The sequence below is a fragment of the Falco naumanni genome, chromosome 7, assembly GCF_017639655.2.
Source record: "Falco naumanni isolate bFalNau1 chromosome 7, bFalNau1.pat, whole genome shotgun sequence".
Lineage (NCBI taxonomy): Eukaryota > Metazoa > Chordata > Aves > Falconiformes > Falconidae > Falco > Falco naumanni.
In genome coordinates this window covers 38,006,926-38,032,148 of record NC_054060.1, presented here as the reverse complement: position 1 = coordinate 38,032,148, position 25,223 = coordinate 38,006,926, and the positions used below count along the sequence as shown (strand labels likewise).

At 42.0% G+C, this 25,223-nt stretch overlaps 1 protein-coding gene across 5 annotated transcripts in view; it reads left to right on the top strand.

The window, feature by feature from the left end:
• EVL (Enah/Vasp-like) overlaps positions 1-25,223 on the top strand; it is a 132,222-nt gene that overhangs the window by 46,058 nt on the left and 60,941 nt on the right. For 4 of the 5 annotated variants that reach the window (XM_040600396.1, XM_040600398.1, XM_040600397.1 and 1 more), the window contains exons 2-3: positions 9,170-9,338; positions 16,839-17,016. In XM_040600396.1, the coding sequence (XP_040456330.1) occupies positions 9,204-9,338; positions 16,839-17,016 (313 nt within the window). In that variant the 5' untranslated portion in view covers positions 9,170-9,203. Of the gene's footprint in view, positions 1-2,072; positions 2,233-9,169; positions 9,339-16,838; positions 17,017-25,223 lie in introns of those variants that run through there. The other variant, XM_040600395.1, reaches the window with a different exon arrangement.

Below are 25,223 nucleotides of genomic sequence, written 5' to 3'. Positions count from 1 at the left end.
AAGTGGCTCAGCAAAATGCTGCGGTGACACACAAGTAACTGCAAACCCTCCTTTCCCCTTCCACGTGCTGATCCTGCACTACCTGCCTGAGATCGCATCGTGGGGTGGCTCAAGTCATGCCACAGGAAAAGTATTTTCTTAAGCAATGTGTGTTAAAAAGTGCTGTTAAGGTAAAGGACATCAAGTGGTTAGGCAGGGATTGCTTACGACGGCCTGAGCTAGGGAGAGGCAGTTGGGATCTCCGACTGTCGGGTGGGTTTATTCTGCGCCTGTTTGCACTTTGTGTTTGCACTGTCCATGTTTGTGTAATCACAGATAACAGATGACATATCTAGACACATTAACAGAATTTGTGAGCATGCTGACAATGCCCCGCCCACCCCCTCCAAAAAAAAAAAGAAAAAAGATAATTTCACATGAAAACAGGAGGAAAACCCTAGCTTTCTCTACTTGCAACCAGACCATGGCAGGGTCCATCCGGTTCTCCCTGTTGCATTTTCCTGGCATTAGTTCTCCCTGCACCGTTAATCTCCTCATGCCATAATGCTGCCATACCCTGAGGCAAAGCTGGGAAGACTAGACTGTGTTTGCAAGGTGTTTACATCCATGTGTACAAATTTGCCAAGTGGAAGAATGGGGGGAAAAGAAGGATGATTGGTCTCAAGGGGCTCTAAAAATGTAGCCCACCAAAACTGCTGCAGCTTTACCCCAGGTGAGGTAGGATTAAAGTATTATTTTGCTGTTCTGCTCTTTAAGACCTTCATTCTTTTTGCTGCAATATTATCAATTATTATTCCTAAATTTGCATAGTTTCAATCTGTGTTAATAGGCCATCTTGCTGCTATAGCCAAATGGCAGTGCCCAGTTAACAGAGCAGCAGAGCAAGGAAATGAGAGCTTGCAGAGACAGCAAGGGAGGTGAGAGTGGTACTGCAGGGAAAAGCCAACCTCCCTGTTAATGGGAACGTGGATGCATGCAGACATGTATGTAGGCAACTCATGGCAAGATGGAAATGAAAGCTTGTAGCCTCTCAGGGGTCTCCTGCGGGCACAGAACAGTCAAAGAGGTTTCGTTTTGCAGGGTGCTCCAATTAAAAAAGAGACAGGCTGGTAGACAGAACTAACCTGGAAAGGCAGTAGTGGATGGCATGTCTTCTACAGCAGATGCTGTGAGGTAAGGTACCCTCTTGCACATGGCTGTGATCTCCACAGTGGCTACTTCAAGCCAAATCCTGCATGCTGTTTGTGGGAGTCTTAGCAGGGTCAGACAGGCACGCAAGGGAGAGGTGACAAAGTCTCATCCTTGCTGTCTCCCCGTCCCAGCTGGCTGGGGGCCTGCCTGCTGCTGGTGACGGAGGCAGGGCGCGCACTGCCTGCAAACCCCTGGGAGCAAATTTTGTCTTGTTTTTTAAACATTGGAGATTTCTCCCGTGTCCTTCTGTAAGCTGCTTGATTGGTTACCTCCTTCCATGAAGATGTATTTCTTAGTATATGTACTTACGGTGATGTCCCAAGTAGGATGACAGGGTTGGAGAGCAACCGAAAAAAAAAGACTTTCGCTCTGGCTGGACCCTGAGTCACCCAGGTGTAAGGCGTCTCCCATCCAAAAGCTGTATTGCCATGGGAGGTAAGGGCCAGCACGCAGTATCCCGGACACCATGCTGCACCAGTTCAAGTTTTGGGCTGGAGCTGGCTCCCAGCCAGCCGGTAGGCAACGCCAGGTTGGCTGCAAGGTGGGATGGGGGCCCTTGGTTCTGCACCGTGCAAACACCCACGCCATAAATGAGTAACAGCAATTTTTTTCTGCGTCTGAGGTTTGTTTGCTTTTGCTTTTTCTTGAACAGTGAACCCGTGCCTTGAGAAAATAAGTGAAATATTTTTAATAGCCATGCTACTGGTGCGGCAGAGGCGGTGCATCTAATCTTAATCTATAGTGTTTGGACTTTTGTTCAGTAAATCCACTGTAAGAAAGAACACTTTTCCTCTTTAAAGCCCCTTCCCCGCCCCTGCCGTACAAGTAAGTGTTACTTCCTGCCCTTATGCTCTCTCAGTAGTGCTTCCCTTTCCTGTTTTGCTTATAAGCCTTCATAGAGTCTCCTGGCTTGTCTCTGCCAAATTTGTCCTCTGCGCAGTAATCAGGTGAAGTAGCCTATTTGGATTTAAGTGCACGTGCTGGATTTGAGCATATAGTCCTGTGGGATTACCGGACTAGGTCTTCCTCGATGGCAAGCAGGTAAGTATCTGGGAACCGTGGGGGTGGCAGGGAATTTGTTGACCAGGGTTAACATGACTGGGTGGGAAGTAAAGCATGTACTGTCATAAACGCGGAAGGTCTGTGTTTTGGTTGTAGCCTCACAGGATAATTTATGATTGTGTAAAATGGTAATTAAGCTTTCATGGTAATGCTCCATTAATATGCATCTGCTGGCCGTGAGGGAGAGGCTGACTTGACGGAGCGAGCCTTCTTCATTCCTGGTCTAGCTCCATCAGCTCCAGGGGAATTGTCACAGGTTTATTTACATTTCTTCTGGGATTGAAGGGAGACCAAGGCAAAGCAATGTGAGCTTTAATGAAAGACCTTTATGTTGATTTTCTGTATTCACTTACGAATCTGCATCTCCTGATTATTAGTTAAGATTATGGTCTTTCAATGCCTTTGTTTAAGGTATTGTTCTTCTGAAATATGGATATGGTTGTCCCGTGAGTGAGAGCCCTCTGTCATGTATTTTCACTTGACAGTTCGGTTTTGGGTTTTGCATAATGTCTATTTTACAAGATTAGTTACTTCTTCTTTTTATTTCTGTAATTTAAGCGTGAAGGGAAATTGTTTATATTAATAGCGACCTGATCTAGTCAAGTTGCTTTTTTATTGTTTTTGACTAATTGGGTTCATAGTGTTTTCCCAGGCCATTTACTTGACTAATTTTTAGGAACTTCTAAACATTTATCTGATATTTACTTTTAGGAACTCGCAAAGTATATCTTCAAGATGATATGCAAAATCTGAAGGTGAACCACACTTCATTGCAGAAAGAAATGCCGTGTGGATCAAAGCGTTAACGAAGCAGTGGAGTGTCTCCACTGGGAGACATCAGTGACCCTACCTTGTTGGAGTAGGTGGAAGTTGAAGGGAGAGTTTCCCGGAGCACAGCTTGGCTCTGGGAGTCTGGCTGTCTGGCAGCAATGGTACTTCTCTAAATCACTATGCTTCCTCTATGAAGTGCCTTCTGCAAAGCAGTTCTCTTAAAGCATTTATTTAAGACACTGAGGTGAGATGCTGCTGACTGGAGCTCCCCTTAGAATCATTTAAATTCTTATGCTTCAGTTTGCAAAACCTACCAGAAAAGTCATGGGTTAAAATTAACTCCACCATATAGTTACAAAATCTCAGCCACATAAACTGTGCAAATGTACTGGCTTACAAGGGCATCAATCTGTAGCCACTCCACTGGCCCTAAATCTCCACTGATGGGCAGACGTGCTGGTCAAGTGCCATGGTGGACACCAAGAAGTCAGGGCTTTCTGCAGACTTTCACCGGCAGTGCTGAAGACTGAGCTGTTCTGGACTGACAGTCAGACCCAGGTGGAATGTCTCTTTCACGGCATACTTTTTTTGTGTACTTCATTTCTTTTTTGTATTCCTGCTCACTTCTTCCATGCTCGAGAGCACTGAGGGGTGACAGAAGTTTATGTGAGTTTCTCTGGTCATGCCAGGATTGCATGCACGTTCCCAAATTTAGCAACTCATCTCCCAAAGTCCTGGCTTAGTGTGAGACTCGAGTCCCTTATAAATTGTCTCTTTTTTGGTTTACAGCTGAAGTGTCTGCAAAAGATATTGTGCATGGCAATTCCTGCTGGGTATGCCAGTGTAATAGAGAATTCAAAATGAATGTCTCATTGCTAACAGAAAGAATAGTACTAGAGCACTCTTCCTTGTGGAGATAAACTGATGTTCACCTTACTTTTGTTAACACTGTAGGTACCAGTATTTCCATTTCCCACTCTGTAAAATCTTGCAGGTGTGTCATGACTTTATTTATCAGCATCAGTCTTTTCGAGAGTTGCTTAGGAAGGAAGCTTTCTTTGTATTTGTACTATTTTCCTGTAACTAATCTTAAACTGTTTAGGTGCTGGAGCGTAACAGTGGAGAAAAGCAATGGCCAGGCACCTGCAGCAGATGCTCAGTGTGGAAGGCTCATCTCCCACTGGCAATGCAGCCAAAGCCCAGCACAAAGGGCCCAGACCAAAGGTTTTCAATGTGTTCATGCAAGCTGAGCAAGACACCAAAAACAGCAGCTCCCCTGGGAACTGGGCTTCACTTCAGGCTGACTGGGGCAAGGGCAGAGCTGTTGGAGGGGTCTCTCTGCACAGGCAGGCAACCAGGAACGAGTGCAAACTGAGGACTGCTTCAGTGCTTTGGGACAGAGGTTGGGTGACACCATCTGTCCTGTGAGTTTGGTTGCAGAGGGAACTTTGATAAAGGAGGTCGCAGAGAGAGTCACAAGCATGACCAATGTGTTGGAGCAAGGAGGCTCCCAATGAGAAATGGAGTCATGAGCAAAGCTGGTGGTGAGTCTCTGGTGGGAAGGCTGGAGAGCCACTGCACTACAGTGAGTTCTGTCTGTAATGACTCAGGTCTCTGTTACGGTCTACATGAGTCCTGATGACCTGAGTGACTTGTGTTCAGAGGGTCTTCTCAGTTTTTTGTTCTGTTAATCCAGTTCTCAGAGACAAATGTCCACCTGTTTCTGTAAAGATTACTACTGAAACACTTTCCCTGCACCCCAGTCATTATTATATTTGTTGTAGTGGAACCAATTAAAATGTTTAGCAAATCAGACAATTAGAGTGTGCAGTACACTTTAAAGGCTGCAGGAACATGGCTTGTAGCTCACTAATTTTGTGGTTTACACAGATACATACTGCACAGACCACACATCTCCATATAGAGGATTTTGTATTTGTTAGCTGTTTAAGCTGACATTGAGAAAATTCTGTCAGCTTCTTAAACCAGCATCAGCATCTGTTCCTTGCACATCAAGTTTAACCACACAGCTGTGACTTTCTGAAGGCAGACTCAGGGGACAAACAGAGTGAGATGTGAGTTATCTCACGTGTTCTCTGTGCTGAGGGTTTGCTCCCAGGTAGGACAAGCCTGGGGCAAAGTAATATGAACAATTTCTGACACCAATAAGGATGATTGGATCAGTCTGAAATAATTTTTAATTATTGATCATTTAAAGGCTGGGGGTGGGGAAATGGATGGGAGGTGGAAATACAAAATAAGGTAAATGTTTGTAAAAGTAGCTGTTTGCATTTCCTAATACCAGCAAACAGCTTGTTTGAAGGTGAGAGAATCACAAGTAGCTTGAAACAAGGTAGATCCATTATAGGTTTGAGCACGATACGGATACCTTGATTTCTATCAGGGGAGTTTTCACAGTTTATGCTAAGTGAACGTTTGCCCCAAGGAAACAGCTGTGTCTGTAAAAGTGAAATTCTCCTGGTGCAGCTGGCATGCTGGAGTAGAGTCTACAGAATTAGGTGTTTAACCCTGAAGTTGGTTAGTTGCAGTCATTTGTTACACCTTCTGTGAACATGATTTGGTGACCCACCAAAAGCTGTATTAAATTGTTGTGGCTCTAGGAGAAAGTATTTTAAACCTGATTCTGACAGTTTGCATGTTAATGTAACATAAAAAAATCAATAGGGGAATTAGTAATATTTGGCATAGTGTGTGAAACTTGATGGATCTTCTTCAACACGTGCCCATTTTTCAGTAACTTTTGTGTATACTTAGGAAAATAAGGCAACTTCTAGAAGTCGACAGTCATGATTTTGTGTATATATGCTAACATCTGCCAAACGTCTCATGGAGAAGGAATGTGACTATGCACAATAGTGTGACTAAAACTCATATTTATTACCTGTTACGTGTAGTTGACATAAGTATCAATGGTATATTGTCCCAAAAATAACAGAAACCTTTGCTGGAGCTTTGTGAAACCACTGGTTTTTGATTTATGTTTGAAAAAATGGACTCCATAGAGGGTAATAGCGAGATTCTTACTGACCTTTGTAAGAGGAGCATTTTCTGGGCTGTTTTCAGGGAAGCCCCTTTAAAATGGCAATGGGACGGTTGTGCTTTTTCATGGGTAGGATGAATAAAGAGTCTTCAGGCGTAAAGACTTACACCTCCATTTAGGGTGAGACAGCAAGCTAGCAATGGATCCCTGGGGGCATTTTAGGTTTTGAAAGATTGATGAAGTGCTTTGCAGGAAAGGATTCCCCTTGTGCTGTACTTGGTTTATGTTCTTTCTGTTATTTCACTGGAGGCCAGATAACAGGCTTAATCCTGTTTCCATTTAAATGAATGATGAAAACCTTCCATTGACTGCAGGGAGAGCAGGGATTGAGCTTGATGTGTTGCTTTATGTTACAATAACAATTGGTTGCCATGCATTAAATATTGCTCCTGGGGTCTATATCCGTATTTCAGTCATGTTGTAGAGGGATCCTTCGCTGCAGTTTTTAGTGGCAGCAAAATCTGACGGCAAAGTTACCTATCTACTGGAATCTGGCATTATGAATAATGCTACGGTAAGGCCCTCATGTCTGTATGGTTGAGTGCATTCCCTTTGTTGTATGTAAGCATAATTTAATTAATTTTGACTAATCAAGGAGCCCGTGGTAATTGTGGATTCCAAAATTTGTCTGGAATGAAGGCAACATTGGGTCCCAGGCTTGCTCTGGTGAAACCAATGACGTGCTCTTGCTTAATTTAGTACAGTGAAGATTGTAGCAACCAGCAAGTCTTGAGGAGAAAGACCCAGTGGCACCGTGGATGAGTGTGACTCTCTTGGGGACCATGTTTTCTGGGAGCCAGCAAGCTTGCTGGGCAGGGGGTTGCTGTAGCTCCAGGCAGCTGATGCTTCCCCAGCTCTGGAGGTGGAGGTGGCACGAGACACCTGATAGCACAGGCAGGCGGGCACCATCCAGCCACAAGACCACACTGAAGGTTATTTTTAACCATTCCACTTCCACATGGCAAAAGCTAATCCAGTGTACTTGCCTTTTGGCTGGTGCATTTCTGTGAATCTGAGGCAGACTGAGCATCTCCAGACAGGTCTGGAGGATGCAAGCAGTGCCGCTGCTGCTGCCAGTCTGCAGCTCTTGCACCAGTTGGAGGATTAGGCAGGCTGGAGAGAGCTCAAATCCCTCAGCTGCTAGTGTCAGATATGGAGAAGCTGCCACAAAACATTAGCTTACCTTAAAAAAAGGAAGGTAGAGGTGTTTGCTGGGTAGGTACATCAGAAAAGGCACAGCTGTTTTCCAAGTATCTCACATAACAAAGCAACAGCAACTGATGGATGAGCTCAATTTTATAAATTCTGAAGAATATAAGTAAAATAATATTTGGTCTTTCTGATCTGAATATATTGCCCCGGTAACAGACTCTAGCTGTTTCCGTGCTATCTAATAAAAATACAATGTATTCTGAATTTTCTTGCCTTGCTCTTTATGGACATGTCTGCCAGCGTCATTGCTCCCTCTGTAAATGCTGTGAGGAGTTTTCTCTTACCTAAAGCCTGGAGGAGGTCTGTGGCTACCTGGAGGCTATGTGAAGTGACTGATAAAACAAGCCAGTCAGCAGGCTTCAGTGTACGATGGGGGATGCGTGTGCCTTGGAAATCTTTTTGAGACTCACAAATCAGAAAAGATTGAAAATTGCTGCTGTGATCTACCCAGATCCTCTTAATACCTACAGTAACACGCTCCCTTTCGTTCAAGTGCTGACAGTGGCGGGGTCGGGTGGGTGTGGGTTTGCAGCAGTTGGTATCATTTACAAGCAGTGTAATTCGGCACAGTGGCAGTGCAGCGATACGGTTTAGCACCACCCAGGAGCTTCCCGTTTATTTGTGTGTGTGCCAGTGAGGCATTACAGAGGCAAGACCGACACAAAGAAGTGTATGCAAGAGCGGGGAAAAAAAAGGATTTGTGTGCAAAGCAGATTACCACTCGATATTGTGCTGCTGAAAACTGTTTAATACAGCTTGGGCTAAGGAAGGGAGGCATATATAATTACATATAGATCTAATGTTAATAGCATGGTCATGAACTTTAGATTTTTGCAGGACATAAATACTAACAGTTTTATTTAGGCCTAAGATGCACTATTTGCTTATTGAAAATCCTGTTACATTTGACAATCTCAAATCTCCAAAATTTGGAGGATTCATTTTTTTCTTCGTATAAGGAACTCTTATTTTCTCTGGTGTAAGAAAAGTGGCTGGGAAGTCAGGAGAGCAGGAACTGATATCCTGATCTGTTTTGACATGTCATCTCAACTGTATTTGCCAGTGGCATTTCTTGCACATGAGAGGTGTGTTTTAGCAGGAACCTAGTGCGCGTATATTACTCACGAATATGCAAGTGAGAAGTAAAGAGCTGATGGTTTCCTGTAAATCTACAGGAAAAAAAAATAGTTATTAATGCTGTATGAAATAATGCCTATGTACTTTAACACTGGAATGCAGACATTCATGGATTCCCTTTTCCCACTTTCCTTGCTACTAGGGTGAAGGGAAAAAGAGTTCCTGTGTGTTTTGCACCATGTATTCTGGGACTTGTAAGTGCGTCAGCAGGTCTGGGTATTAGGCGTCAGCTGGATTAACGTAATTGATGTCTTCAGTTTACCTAACGTGGCTTTTGGTTCAAGGTCTGCTTGCTTCCAGTTCTAAATGTGTAACTCAGCTGTGGATGTCACGTTATTTTGTCAGTAAGCTGTAAAATATTGTTAAGTGTTCATGCAAATGTGAAAGGCTTCACTTGCCAATAGGTACATAAAATAAATGGAGCATTCATACTGTTGGATGGTTTTCATAATGTTTATGTGATACAGGTTATTCCTCAGGGCCTAATATTTTTATATAAAATAGATTATCAGTTCCAAACAACAGCATACTGGGGTTTTTTTACATCTATGAACACATACATGCCAGCTTTAATTTAACAGAGAGATTGCGTTCAAAGGATTAGCAGATGTCTTAGAAAACATATGTTGTAAGTAGTTCTGATAATTTCTGTTGGTTTTTTTCCTTTGGATTTCTCCAGTAGTACACAGCAAATTCACTGCTTTTTTTCCTGATTTTTTTGTTTTTGCTCTCCAGTGAACAGAGTATTTGCCAAGCCCGAGCTTCAGTTATGGTCTATGACGATACCAGTAAGAAATGGGTGCCAATAAAACCTGGACAGCAGGGATTCAGCAGAATCAACATATACCACAACACGGCCACTAACACCTTCAGGGTAGTTGGAGTTAAACTGCAAGATCAACAAGTGAGTAACTGTACCGAGTTTCCTGTAAATTAACCTTTGATCTCATTTGATACAATCAGTTCTATATTTAATGCAGTCTAGCAACATTTCCTGCTCCCTGCAAGGTGCCTGTGAGTCTTTTTACTGCAGTCATTCAGATTTTATACAATTTTTTGCACACAGAATGTATCATAATTTATTACTTCTTATTTGCAAACAGAACTTTTGGTAGATGCCAGAGAGGTTTTGATGTTATTTTTCCCCCCTTCATTTTTCGCTTGTGAAATGAGTCGTATTCTGCAGGTTTTGCTCTCAGCTCCCCCTAACTTATCTTTTGCAGGTTTTCAGTACTGCAAAAAAAAAATAGAAATCAATCGTTCTGCACTGCTATCTCACAAAGTGTGATTGTTACATTACTGTAGTAAGTAATTAGTTCCTCGTAATGCGTTTTAAAATCCTAGGTGCACACTGTGATCTGATTTACAGGAGCCTAAGTCCGTGGGACCTCCCTGGGGTATTAAAGGAGTTATATGGGATTTAGATTATCAGAACTGGTATCAGACTCCCCTCAGCCCCCAAAGGGTGGTGCTCAGTGCGGGGCAGCCACGGTGTGGCTGCAAGCAGCCTGGCTCACCAGTGTGCTGGGCAGTGCATGCCATCAGAAGCTCGATAACCAAATGTCATGTTTAGACCCTAAATTACAAAAATGTACCTGGGTGGAGTACCACTGCTATACCATAGTGGCATTTGCATTTTAGGGCAGAAGTTTCTGTCAAGGATTCCCTCTGTGTGTTGGCATGAGGCCAGTGTGGCACTGGCTGCCCGCCTCTCGTACTCACCTCAGGCACTCAACCTGGCAGAAGGATCAGAAAAAAGTGGGTGATTGATTTTCTGTTGGTTCAGAGAGCGGCACCTCCTGGGAAGGTGTGATGAGCACCACTGCCAGTGTGAGATGGGCAGGGGCAGGGCAAGGCAAGGCAGAGAGCAGGAGCTGGGGCACTGCCACCTCTCAGCTGCCACAAATGTTGGAATTGACCGATCTGCTCATGGAAATGCAGATGATGCCCCTCAGCTGTCAGCTGTAATGATGTTTGGGCCAACTGGAAAAGTTAGTCAGGTTGCTTACTGGACTGGATAATGACTTTGCTGCGCTGTCCCTGTACACAGTCATCATTTTGCAAAAAGGAAAAGCAGAATAGAAATAGATTGGAGGGTTAAGCACATTGGTTTTCAGCTCCCTGCAGTGAAATTTTGATACATCTGCCATATCTTTTGCCACTGTTTTTATCCTTCTCAGTAGAGCAAAGGCAATATATTAATGTAGTTCCATTTTGAAAGTAGAAAATATTTTCAAAAATAAATTAAGTACAGTGGCTTCTTAGCCAGTTGTGAAAGCCAGTGCTACTTTGTAACAGGCCATGCTAGCTGTTTATTTTACGCAGCTAGCAGGTGAATGTAAATGATTTTCATGTGACTATGATCTAAGATGGGTCTGAATAGCTGTATGTAAAAAAATAGCTCATGTGTGAAAAAAGCACAAGTCATAAAGTCTACATATATATCTAAGGAAGACTGTCTACCAGAGGTCTGTCTTAATCAGAGTATACAATTTAAAGAGTAGGATATGTTAAAAAGTCAAATCTTGATCTGTACTTTAAACATGTTTTGCATTAACTGTAACATTCTATTTGCTTGAAAATGTTCCTGCTTATGAAAAGGCTGCATGCCATCTGAAAATCATCTCAATTCAGAAGGAAACTGATAGAAGAATCTATTTTTCTAGAGTTTAAAGACTAAAGCTCCTCCCTCAAATAAACAAAAAAAAGTACAGGTTGCCTTAGTTAAAACTGTCTAAAAGAAAGTATTCACCTTCAATATGGTGACAAAAATCCAGTATTATAAATAAATTAAAGACAGCATAGCATAGTAGTATTAAAAGGAATGTTCTGAAAGTCCCAAGATTCAGAACTTAATACATTTTATATGAGTCTCACATGGAATCGTAAGCTTGCTAGGTCTTGACAAGAACAAAAATACATTTCAGTTAAAATCATTCTCTATACAAGCCATTTCATGCTTGCTCTCAGGTTTTGCTAAATCACACTGAAAGTAAGGTTTTAGTAAAACCTGTTGCTTTGCCAAGGAAAGCCATATTTTTCTGAAAAGGGCTGATCTTCAGTGAATAGGTGATTTGGCGTATAATGAAGCTACACAGATTTCCAAGAGTTGAGAAACTAGTTTAAAATATGTAACACAACAATACCATGGAGGAACAATTTTAAGTTTTATTGCATGCTGCTTGGCAAGGCACAGACTAGAGTAACTTTCGTGACTTCACCCCTGCCTACCTTTAATGTCTCCCTTTTAATTTTTCTTGTTCTCTATTACAGCTCTAATAATCTCTCCCTCTAATTTTCATCCTCTGTTTTTTTTCTCTCACATATCTTCTTCTGTAGACTCCTTTTGTTGTCTTTGTCTAGCTGCCTTTCTGTTTTCTAGCCCCTTTTTTGGTGCATGTATTACCATCTTCTCATTCTGTCTAACTTATCTGTGCTTATCTTCTTCTCTAGCTGACGGTGTCTAAAAGGTTCACCACAGAAAAATATGTTTTTTAAAGTGGCAGAACTTGAGCATCATTCTCACCACCGGGAAGTGGTCACCCGACCTCCTGTTCTCCTTATGTTCTGTGTGACATGCTCATCACATGCTTGCGTGCAGCAGCAGCAAGCTAAGTTACACATCAGTGGTACATGAATTCCCCTTTCTGCTCTGCACAGACATGTGCATTTGCATAGGCTCCTGCTGGCACGAGCAGTAATCTTTAGAAAACCAGAAGCAGACTTTTGAAGTGCTGAAGTAGCCACAGAGACCAGAACTGGTTTGAAGCTAAGGCCAGATCAGTATTACAATTTCTGGACAAGACGAGCTTTGATGTTTCTTTGCAACCTTCACTTTCTTGAAGCCCAGCAGCTGCAAGCAAGTGGTTTACCCCCATGTTGCGATTTGCCAGCAGTCATAACCTAACCTGTTGTAAAGGTGAAATGCGTTAGCTTCAGTCACCATCAGGAAGCTCACAAAGTTAAAAACATGCAAGTGGTCCATCTTTATGGCTTAGCTGACAAGCAGTAGCTCCCCATTTCAGAGTCCTGATCAACTGAGGCTTTAAAATTATGATTTTATATCAGGTGATTTCAGCTCAGCACAGTCTCGTCACTGGAAGGCATGTGCTGAACAAATAGGCGGGGATGAAGGTGCGAGTCAAAAGTGAATCATATCTCCTGAGGGCTTGGTGAGTTGACGTGGCTAGGAAGTGAGTGTGAGAACAGGGCCTTGGGGAAGGTGGGACATCTTACGTTTGAGCCAAAGCCAAAACTGAAATGGCAACAGCACTCTTGGGATATAAACTAAACCACATGTTTTTTTGAAAAATAAAGAACGAATTAATCACCACAGTAACTCACTAGAAGTTGGTCAGGTTTGGGCCTGCTTACAGAAATAAAGAATCTGGCCTGTACTGTAGCAGCCTTCAGCTGCTACGCCATATCCTCCCTGTGTGTTAGCACTCATGCAACTGCTCCCCATGAGAGGACTCTGAGCTCTGATGGTGTGGCAGAGCCCAAGCTGATGAGAAACTTCTGAACCATTTCATATTCTGTAGAAACAAGCAAACGTCTTGCCCTGGTTCCATAAACAAGAGTGCCGGTGGTAAGGCTTGTGTGGGAGCTCTTCCCATGGCCTTGGCTGTGGTTACACCTCAGGTGTGGTCCTGAGGCCCACCCGGTCCCTTCTGGCCCCATGCTGGTGAGTCCTGTCAGCCGTCACCACCGTCGCTGTAGCCTACGGACTGTGGAGGGAAGGGCTTCTCAGTCTTGGGCTTTTCAGTAGGTCCCAAAATTCCCTGCCTGCCCCAGCGAGCCTGCACTTGAAACCGAGATAACAGGGTGAAGGACAGTACCAGGCAGAAGTGAGGCAAGTCTTTTTTTAACATTATAGTGACGGGACCATGGGAAGCTGTTAACATGTTAATGCTGTGTACAACTGCTCTGTGAAACTCCTTGCCATATGAGTCACTGAAATCCAGAATTTGACAGGGTTCAAAACACAGACATTTATATCAGTAACAGGGCTACTTTGGTTTGGGATAGAAAATACTAAAAGGGGTTGGAAAAGAAAAGAATAGGCACACAAAATGTTACGCTTCAGCTTTTAAGACAAACTCTGAGGGAAGAGATATAGGAAGAACTGTTTGATATAGACAAACACATTAATTTTTTCTGCAAGATTTCCGCTCAGTTTCTCTAATCACCTATTATAAACTACAACTGAAGACTGAAAGATGAACTGTTGGTCTGCTCAGCATGGCAGATGCTATCTTACTGACATACGGAGCTTTAGAGTAAGGATCCCTTAGAAACACCTGTAAAAAACCCCCTATGCTCCAAACATGGAGACCTTCTTTATTTTAATTACTGCTCTCAAGCACTTAGTTATCATCATGTGCCTTGCAGAGCCACCACACCATCTGTACAAGATGCCTTTATGCACTCTTTCTTAACAACAGCAGGAGAACCCCTCCTCCTTTTTCTGTTTTCTAGAAACATGAGCTAATGGAGATAAAATGAAAGTCTGGCTACTTTATGTTTCATTTCCCAGTTTTAAAGCCTGTGTTTTGAGTTTAAAGACATGCAACATGTATAGGCATCCCGGCGATTACTGAAGGTCAACATTCAAATTCTGCCTATTCGACCGAAGGGATCAAACCCTCAGAACAGAGCAGATTCTCTGAGTTCGTTGGGTCGATGTTCTGGGAAAGCAAATTTTGAACAGTTTACCTGACTTCTATTAAATGATTTTTGGCATAGATTTTTATGATTTCTGTCTTTGATTATACAACTGCACTACACCCTCTGGTGCTCTGGACTTTGATCCAAATAGTGCTGTCCTTTGAAACAGAAGATTCTTTTAGTAGGTGAGCAGTACTCACTTAGCAAAGCCTGGTAAAACATCATGGTCTTTCTGAACATTTCTTCAAAGATACTGGTTGTACCTTGCCTTCGTTAAGCTACTCAGAAGTGTTGGGAAGGCTTAAAAATTGCTATGTGTTAAAACTGTTGGGTTAGTGATCCAGGCATGAGTCTACTTGATGATCTAAAGTCTCCCCGAGTATGAGCAACTTCATACAGGCTCTCCCAATGCTCAGTGGTATAACAGGGGTGATGTCACCATTTTTCAAGAAAAAAGGGCTATCTAAGCTGTCAGCTGTAAGAGTGAACTCATGGCTTTGCTGTAACTGGAGCAATGTGGTTTGCACTTCATTCTGGTTGGTGTGGGTGGCTTCCCACGCAGCATGCTGGCGATGCAGTTCCCGTTTTCAGGGAACCAGCTCTTGGGAGTATGTGTACCAAATGCAGGTTGCCTCGCATCTCCTTTTGAATCACAGGCCAGGTATCTTTCTACTAAACATGACAAAAAAAATGCAGTGTAGGTCTGATTGCTGCCCAGTGCATTTACATGGAAACTTAGTAACGATATTGGTTTGAGAGCAACAGTTGGACCAGATACTGGATGTTCAATAACCGTCAGGATAATTTATGCCTAAAGCTAGACCAAGTATTCAAAGACTATCTGCTATGTCACTGCTTAATGCTGGCTCAGGTAAGTAAATGCATTATAGAAATAAAGTATATCTGCAATTGTCTATTGGTATATGGCTTCTTTGCTGCTTTCCGTAATTTTTTATATAATAATATAGATTAGTTATCAGACATCTGTTAACTATCTATATCAATGAGACAGTGTCATCCTTCAAAAACAGAACTGTGTGAAAAACAATTTGCTCCTTATGTATTAGGACCTTTTCTAATGTTTTTCTATGAGTTTAAATTGGCAGTCCACTGAAAAGTCAAAACTCAGAGCTAGGAATCATTCATCTTTGAAATTAGTTTTAAAACTCTGCTTTTATAATTGAGAAGACTTGTCAGTCATCTAACAAAAATATTGTTAACCTTAATTAATATGTTGGAGTTTTTTAGATGTGGTAATAGTACTGAAAGAAAACTTGCCAAAGTGCTGGTCAATCAGACTGCAAAAAAGGTATATTGGTAGGTTTTCTGGTATGTGGGGTCTACCTGTAACAGTAAATACTGGGTACAGCGTTTATTTGTTACTGGCTTTTTGTTCCCTTGTTTTCAGTTGTTGCCCCCATCTCATGAAGTCCAGGACGGTAAAACTCACGCTAGGAGTCATCTCCCAGACAGCATGCACCAGGGTCCCTCTTCCTACTCCTGTATACCAGTGTCCAGCCTGCCTGATTTACAGATGAGCCATACAAACTAGGTTGATGGAGGATTTTCATTGATTTGCTTTCAACAAGGACCAGAAATTTTTCTGGCGCTTGATAAAACTCCAGCCAAAATAACTCCATTTGTAGAGACAATCTTGAATATTCAAAACCACATTTGCTATATTTGAATAATAAACTTCAGACTTCCCCTGCTCATAATTTTAAGTTTCTCTGTCCCTGGTTCCCTCCTGGCCCCAGCTTGTGTGTGCTGATGAAGAGGGAACCTCCATTTCCTACCCTTCTGTTTTCAACTGCACTGTGCCTGTTTATAAGAATAATTATTTCTTCTGTTGGCATGTTATTTCTTAAATCTGCATTACAACAGAGTGCCACTGTCAGTCCACAGATGGCTGTCTCAGGGGTGCTGTCTCTGCTGTGGGTCCTTCTGGCTTATTAGTGGTGCAGTGGACGCTGTTGCCTCTCCACCTTCAGCTAGAGCAGCTTACGCTTTTAGCACTGGAGGTTTCTGGTCAGACCCCAGGGATACTGTGCAGCTGCGTGTCCCCCGTGCCCTGCCCAAGGGTAAATGGGGCATTGTATTTAGCTGATTAAATCAAAACACACAGAAACACCCTTCTGCTGCAATCACACCTTACCTGGAAATTACTTACAGGAAGGCAGGAGCTGGGAGAGGAAATAACTTGGTTGTCTGATTTTGTCATTGCCTATCTGATTGTAGAGAAAAAACTCTCTCAGCATAAGAAGCTGGTGGTGATCAGGTGCATGGGAGGAGAAAAGCAGAGCCAGTGCAATGAGTCGAACATCTATCTGCTGTAGTGTAGGGTTAGCGCCCAGAGCTCTGCCTGGCTCTTTTTCTGACAGTTGTGCATGATCATCCCCCAAAAGATGGCAACAGCTGCTGGCACTGGCTCCTGACATCTGTCTGCAGTATCTGCACAGCTGTATCCTGAGGAGGTGCTGTAGAAAACATGAGCAGGTAACAGGTTTTGCAAAACTAGCTTGAAAGTCCCTGAGGCCGAGTTGAACTGTTGTAAATCTCGCCCCCAGCTGTGCGTCTTCTGTCACTGAAACACACACTGCCTTACCATACAGCCCTGTAGGAGCTGCTGTATGAATTGCCTCTACCAATTTAATTAACCTTTACCAAAGGGTTGGGTTTTTTTCCCCGCTGAAAACAAAACTATTTTTAATCTTTGCCCTTCTCTTTCAAATCACAGGTAGTGATTAATTACTCAATTGTGAAAGGACTGAAGTACAATCAAGCAACACCCACCTTTCATCAATGGCGCGATGCACGGCAGGTCTATGGCTTGAATTTTGCAAGCAAAGAAGAGGCTACCACGTTCTCCAATGCAATGCTGTTTGCTCTGAATATCATGAACTCACAAGATGGAGGTAAATTAGCAGCCACTACACTCTTATTAATCTGTGACAATGCCTGTTATCAATCACATAGTGCAGTTTTATTGGATAGTATGCCATTATAAACCTTGTTATAATAAAAAAAGTTGGTCTTTAGTAGGCAGCTTTTAGATGAGCATTTGCTGTGGTATGCATTGTACATGTTTTCATGTTTTATTCACCTTCCTTCTAATTTTTCACCGTGCCTTAACTCATGATAGAAAATCAATAGTTATTTGAGAATGTCTCGGCAGGCAGGTGGCCCCACTGATTTATGTGGATCTGTGTTTGCGTTGTGTCACATGTAAGGTGGCAGAATATAACTTTAAATAAACAGAAGCTAGAGTAAAATTAGCAACACTTTATAAGGTAGAACTTGGAGTTGGTATTTCCAGTGTGTTGGGTTTCAGCTACAGCCGTTGGCTTGTGGGCCAGCTTTCAAAAAGAGGAGTGTGTGGCATCATGGTTATTCCATAAGGTGAAATGCAAAGCCTTGTACTCTGGACATTGACTAATGTTGTTTTTCAGTTCTGTATTGACTGCAGTTGAAGTCTGTGGTGAAGTTCACTGTTCTGTGAAATTTTCATTGCAGTAGCTTGACGAGGGCCCAAAATAAAGTCCTGGTTTGTCAATGGAACCAGTTTCTGGTTTGTGGTCTCTGGATGAAGTCCTGCCCTCAGTTAAATGCATATGACCTCTCTGCAGCTCCTGGCTGGGAACAGAAAGCAATCCTTGTGTGGTGTCCTTTTTTCCTAAAAAATACACACCACAGCCCTGTTTTCCATTTGAAAGCACAGTGAGTCAAGGTTTACATCACTTGCTGCTGTCCAGGTTTCCCTGCAGTGTTCACTCACGACGGACAACAGCTCTCTAGAGAGAGGTTGTCTCCTGACAACCTTCAATACATAAATATGTTTAACTAAAAGGTGTATTTATAATATGAAAGTTCATATTTTTTCTTTTACTATTTTTATTCATCCTATTAAGCTGACAAATGCAAAGTTCGTATTTTTTCTTTTGCTAGTTCTGTTCATCCTATTAAGCTGACAAATGCAGAAGTCATCAAAAATCAAGAAATGTCTTTAAATTCTGAGATATATTTAGAAGTATTGAGGACTGAATTCTGCCTTCTTCAGCTTGAGCTTTTTCAGCTCTAGCTGTCCTACAGCAGGAGACTTTAGGAGGAACTCTGGCGAGCTCTCACCAGTCCTAAACTCATGCAAGCCTGAAGAGTACAGAGCTCTTTGGCTGCTTTTATATGCTCACAAGACTCCAAAATTTGGATACTTGTACTATGGTCTTGATGTAGAGACTTGTTTAATATCTATGATGAGTCTGCCTTTCTTCTGAAAGCCCTTAATATTGGGGGCTTTTTTTTTCCATCTGTATCTTCATGTCAAAGGGAGTGGGGGTTTTGTAAGATTTTGAGGTGGTTCCAGGGAGGTGCCTTGCGGAAACATGAGTCTCAAAATGAGAATTTTTTGCTCTTAGGCTAAAATGAAAGAGACTATCTTAAAGTGGATACTTAAATTATGTTAGCTACACCTAGCAAAGAACAACAAATATTTTTAAGAAAGTTATTTCTCAATACTTGACAAGCCTATTAGATTTCTGAGAAGTTCATGAATATACAGCAAATAATGATTTGCATTTTGGGGGGTATTCTTTTATTCATTTACTTAGCACACCAAAGTGTGTTAGATGCTTTACAGACATAAGATCCAGCCCATGATGAAGAGCTTGCATTTAAAGTTTGTAGTTGTCACATAGACAGACATGAATTGGGTCACAGATGAAAAAAATTCTGACTTTCTTCTCTAGCAAAAAAAATTTCCTGGTAAACATTCAGTCTTCAACAACCCCTTTTCTCTCATATAGGGAAAAATATGAGAGATATATACATAAAGTCCTTAAAGTTTCAAAGATTGCCAGTTGTCCCATTCTTTACAGATGAGCTTGTCAAAACCTGAGATTTGGTTTAAAGGGAATTTCAGCTTATGTGTTTGTTTTTTTTAAATCTGATGCTATGATTCTGTAAAACAAATTCCCAAAATATTCATTTCTATAAATTTTTTTAATTACAAAATTTATTTCTATAAATACTTCTCCTTAAAATTGTATTAGCTACAAATTGATAATAGATTAAATTGAGGACTTTTATAAGTTTCCCAGTTATTGTGATGATCTCAGCATGTGAGTTGACAGCAAAAGTACATAATGGATATAAGGTGTAAAATGTTTTTTCAGATCTGCTTTTCTAGGCTTATATAGCACATAAGCTTTTGCAGGCATTAATTAATGCAAATAGGAATTCACACAAACATATCTGTTTATCTTTTCAGGCATATCCACTGCCTGCATACTCCATCCATTCTGCTGCCTACATGCTACATTAGGGTTTGCTTTTTCATATGGAAAAATCATTAGGGAAAAAAATGTATTTATTATATCTATGCATCCATGTATTAAAACTTGCTCACGTGCTTAGGCAGATGGATGACAGCTTTAAGGAGTGCATTTGTACGCACAGAACTGCTCACACACTAACAAAATCCTCAACCAAAACCAGAGAGTGAAACAGAGGTTCCCTTTGGCACGTTCATAGTACAGAATACCCTATCTGCTGGCGTTACTGTTTGGGATACGCTACTCTCACTACTTGAGATGTGCTGGTTTTAATGTTTACTTGTTTCATATATTCCCTGCTGAGACATGATTGTATTTAGGTACTGCTAATCTTCCCGGAGTTGGATACAGATTCTGGCTTCCATGACTGCTTCTCCCTTTGTTCTACCGCCCACTTGCATAGACTAAAATTAATCATGGTAAACTACAGCAGGAAATCTGAGACTGCATCGTATCTTCAGCAGGCGTGGAATCAGGGTGCTGTAACATTTGGGAAAATAACTACTCTTAGTCGCAAAGCAATGGTGTGGGTTTCTGAATGGTGAATTAAGTTGAATTAGTTCAAAAGAATGATAGCAGTCCGTGTTTTGGGGAGTTCGAAATAATTTTTAGGCAGTGCTGACTTTCAACTGAATGAGTCACTTCAAATGAATATAAAACTATGAACTAGGATTGACAATTACTGTACCATCCCACTTCTTCATGAGAGACACTACGATACCCAAGATCATTCACCACAGGCACTGATGTCTCTGTGCTGATAACATGGGGCATTAGTGAAAACTAAACCCAGTGTTTTCATTAAATGCCTATGGTTAAATGGGCTGAATCAGATCCTACATCCAGCATGTCAAGATCATCCTTGTGGAGGGATTCTTCCCAGGATTCTGACATCCTGAGGTTTGGGAAAGTTGGGAGAAAAGCCAAGATGTATTGTAAATTTGCTCTCTAGTCTTATTTCTGCAGTGGATGAACTCATGCTCAAGCACAGGGAGTGCTGGCCACCTTACGCATGGCCCAATTCTCAGTGCTGTGACGGGAGCTTCTCCCACTGTGTGTCCTCAGGGTGGGGTAAAGCAAGCCTTGTGGTGTCGGAGCTGAACACAGCTCAGTCTTGTGTGTTGTAAGGATGCTAATGATTGTGTTAGGAGTAATCTGAAATTATATAAAAAAAAGACAAAAAAAGAAAATAATAATACAAATGGGTACCTTCCTTCCTTTAGAGGTTGACAGTTGCCTCACTGAATCACAACTGTTTACCTGCTAGCTTGTTTACATGCCTAATTACTTTGATTTCCTTATACATCTCTTTAATCTGTTCTCCTTTACAATAAAAAAAGAAGAGTTGGTTCTGAGCCAGCCTGTGAAATGAGAGCAAATGATAACATTGACTTGCTCATTACCAGTCTCTTGCTTACAGTTCTTTAATGGTGTAATTTACTAAGAACATTAGTATGACAGATGACTTCCCATTAAATCATTTTTCTTCATGGGTGTCCACTTTGTGAAGCCAGACCTTTTACTGGCATAAGTTACCTGATGCAAGGAGTGTCACCACCTTAGCTTGTCACCTCTAGCCAGATTTCACTGGGAACAGAGCATCACCCCTTCTTGCCCAGGGATACTGCAACAAAAAGCATTTTGCATGGATCCTGCCCACAGGCTGTTTGATGTTTGTTAAAGGCAAGGTTCAAGGTTCATGTTCTTCAGAGCTTACATCCTTTTAGATTTAATAAATTCAATGACTGGTGGCAGCACAGCATGGTTATTGAAGCAGGACATAAGGTAAGGATATCAGTAAGCTAAAATGGGCAAGTCCTTTCCTGGTATAATTTTGTAGGAAAGCTAGTGGTGCCCAAGATGGAGGTAACTCTTTCTGCAGGGCTTAACAGAGCCTGTACACTCAGTGCTTCTCCCAGCGAGCAGTTATACTTCCCTGAGAAAGTGAATGAGACTATTTTCTTGCTCCCCAAATTGTTAGGGACAAGCAAAGTAATGGCTTCATTTCTTTCCTTCCTTATTTGCTCAATTCACTCATTTGAGTGAATGTTCTTATTTGCTCAAGAACACTGTTCTTGCTTGCCTGCTTGTCACTGATGGCACCTGCATGCTTCCATGCTGCAGAAGGAGGCAGTGGCTTGGCTTTGTGGCTTGGCGTGACCAGCTCTGAGGGTGTCTTGGGCTTCCATGGCTTAAAGACTTGGTACCTCTTGGAGAAGAATTGAGAGTCTGATCTGTGCAGCCTGCTGGTGACAGCTGCCTATGGTGCAGTCAATCTAGCATATTACAGGCTTTTGCTTTTGTTTTGATGTCTTTGCCCTGGGGACTTGGACAGTTATTGTTGACTTAAAATGCAAGAAAATCATATCTCCTAAGCCTAGACACCATGTGCTGGAAGGCCTTATGCAGAGGGCTTGTTGCAGTCAGTCATAGTTAGAGGTCAGCTGCCTTATCTGACTAAAAAGGGCGAAGTTGGAGGAAAGCATGAAATAACCGGGGAGAGGTTTGAACAAAATGAATAGTGATTATTATTTTTTTTTCTTGTAAGAAAGCCTTACAGACCACACGATATAGATATATGGATATATGGCAGAGTTCAGCCCTGTGCCTTCTGACACGGAGTTTCACAGACCCAGCTTTAACTGTGCAGGGACATTTTGCCAGTCAGAAGGATTGCTCCTTGCTCCTCTGCTGATTAGCACATCTGCTGACTTTTCTTTTCCTCCATTGTTTCTCCAGCCCCCTTTCCCATAAGTTGGATTTGATGAAGTTCTTCAGAGTTTGAGATCTTTTTCCATTCCTTCAGTCATTCTGCTCTTATCCTCATCCAGAAGTGAATGTGTTTTCATATTGCTGGGAGGAAGTTCCTTGGAAAGCACTTTGAGCCCTCCAAAATAAGGGGAGAAATAGAAGGGTAAAGCATTGATTTATTAAACAGCAGATAAACTGGTAGTATATAGCATACATTCTCTCTCCTAGTTAGATACCCTAAGTATTTGCAAGGTTTCTGTCAATGTGTGTGAAGATCATGGTGCACGGGATTTCAGATGAAAGGCTACACAGGTGGTTTTTTTAATAGCATTCTGTAATGTTATATTCAGTTCATTTTTTCATTAGAATTTTTCCAACTAGTCTTGCATCTCTTGGTATTTCAGTGGCACTAAAGCATAACTGCTGGGAAAGTCAGTCAGCTGTATTCATCATCTACAATGCAGTGACTGTTTTATTTGGTAATATTGCCCCAAGACTTCCCAGCACCACAGAGGACATACTGCATCTTCATTATAGTACTGCATAATACATAAAATAACTCATCAATAATGGAGTGGACCCGCCACAGAACACAATGCCCACTTGCAGCCAGCTGGTTCCAAAACCGTGCTGGTGTAAAGAGATCTGTCCCCCATGCGAGGCGCTTCACATACTGCACTGTGGACTTGTTTCCCACACTATCAGGTATGTTGGTGCAGATTATAAACCACTAAGATGGTATATTCTATGCACATTGTGCTTTTTATTGTGCTAATAACATTTAAAAATTCATGTAACCTCGTGTTATGTGGGCATTGCAGGATGGTAAACATGCCATTCTGCTGCAGGTCTTTTAACCAAATCATCCCAGAAGTTGTTCCTATTTATAATGTAGGCATAGAGAACCTGTAAATAACAAAAGCTTAAACTTACTAGTGTAAATATGATCCATGTGGTCAGACACCTAGTGCTAGCCAAAACAGCAACCCACAGGCAATGGTTAATTGGGCATGTGTTAAAATTACTAGAAGCTTTTGCTTCTTTAAAAAGCAAAGCTCTCCCAGGGAAATAAATCTTTCCCAAGTGACATTTTCCAAAAGCACCAAGGAAAGGTTTAAAGAAAGACATTTCACAATATTTCCAGCCTCATGCCTGCCCCAGTTTCAATATGAACTTCAGTATGAACTTTAGTTGTTCAGAAATGCTTTGCAGATAGGGCAGTTTCTGATTTCACTTGCTGTGCTTTATAAGTCGATGAAGAGAGAGGGAAAATTCAAGTAAGATGATGAGCTTTGTCCTTTTGTCTGCTGCATTGCTTTATCAGTGAAACTGTTCCAGAAAAATCCACTTAACTTGTAAATAATCTTTTAGTATATTGCTTACTATAGGAATAAATTCCTTCCTTTGCAAAGTGGACAGAGATGAGCTGTCACCCAGCAAGCTAGGTGTGAGGCTTTTTTTCTTGAGCAATCAGTGAAGGGTACTCCCCAGCCAGTGCCCACCGCATGTTCAGTGGGTCCTGTCTCTGCCTGACCCTGTGAGGGCAGAAGTCCCTTTGTGACTCCAGCTGAAAAACATTAGCTCAGGCTGTAGTAGCACTTGTCTTGTTCCCAAGGCTCTTTCTTACTGTGCTGATGGGGATGACAGTCCTCATACAAGCCCAATTGCCCATGTTTCCAAAACAATCAACACTTCTCCTTCCTGGAATTATGGGCACTTTCCTTGCAAACTTCCCATTACCTGTAAAACTGCTAAAGTGCCCTCTTCTCAGGTTAACCTTGGTTTCCTGAGGTGGATATATAATATTTCAAGGAACTTGAGTACACTTCATAAGTTGAGTTCACATTAAGAGAAACAAGTTTAAAACAAGGGCTGGAAGTTGGCCCAGCCAGAAGCAGCAATAAAACTGGTTAACCTTCTGCATTAGCTTGGCTCCAGCTGACTGGAGCACAGGAGGTGAATTGCTTAACTTGTGAATGGATAAACTAGGATTACAGGCTCCTTTCAGTGTTAGAACTGTAAATATCATTGCCATTATTCATCTGCCAGGAAATACCAAACTGTTATTTAATTATTCTGCTCTATAGAAGTAGACGTCATTTTTTTCAATTCAGTTTTTCAGTTCCCCAGATGGTAGGGATCCACAGCAGAAAGTTTTCCAGGGCAGTGAAGTGCTCTCCCAGTGTTATGCTAATAAAAACCCATGGCATGTTGCTTGTATGCATCTTAGCCACTTTTCTGCAGGACTATTATATCCCCGCATAGAGCAGCAGCAGTGTTGGAGCTGCTGTCGCATGTCTAGAACAACAAAAGGTTCCTCTGTTCTTTGAAGAGCATAACAAATCTGATGGCTCTTGAGTCTCTCACTGTTGTTTTTTGCTGTGCTGAATTTTTCTGCACTGAATGAAAAAATTCATGGAGGAAACTGTGCGGGGAGAAAATTGTTGAGAGATTTAAGAGACTCACACACGCTGAAAGCAAAGACTTCTGCTAGCAAGATTCCCTAGCACCATTGCCCTCAAACCCTTGTTTTTCTGAAACTGTTGCAAACTGAAAAAGTTCCCAGAGCTCAATGGCAGGAGATGCAATATGGCTTTTTCACTAGACTACAGTAAGTGGCAGAACAATATATTAGCTTTGAAAAAGAAAGTAATAATCAAAATTTAAGAAGTCCAGTAATTTATGTGCAAGCAGCATAGGCCAGATTTTGCCCAATATTCATTGGAGACCGTTTATAGTGTGTTTGCTGGCTGAATATAACTCTTCATCTGGTGAGGGCTCCTTTTCGGGGATTAGTCTGGACTATATATATGTACATCATGTCCTGTGTCAAGCCACAGCTGTGAGTGGAGCTCAGCCTCGAGCCACAGAAGCACAAAAGCTACCTTGCCCCAGGAGCTGCTGTGACTCAGAAGCAGCTCTGTGTCACTCTCCCTCCTCTGCATCCTCTCCTCTCCCAAGGGATGCGGCAGGAGGAGCACCAGCCACCAGCCTATCCCAGTGCACTGCTAGCACCCTGCAGGCACAGCTCGTGGGGTGGGGGG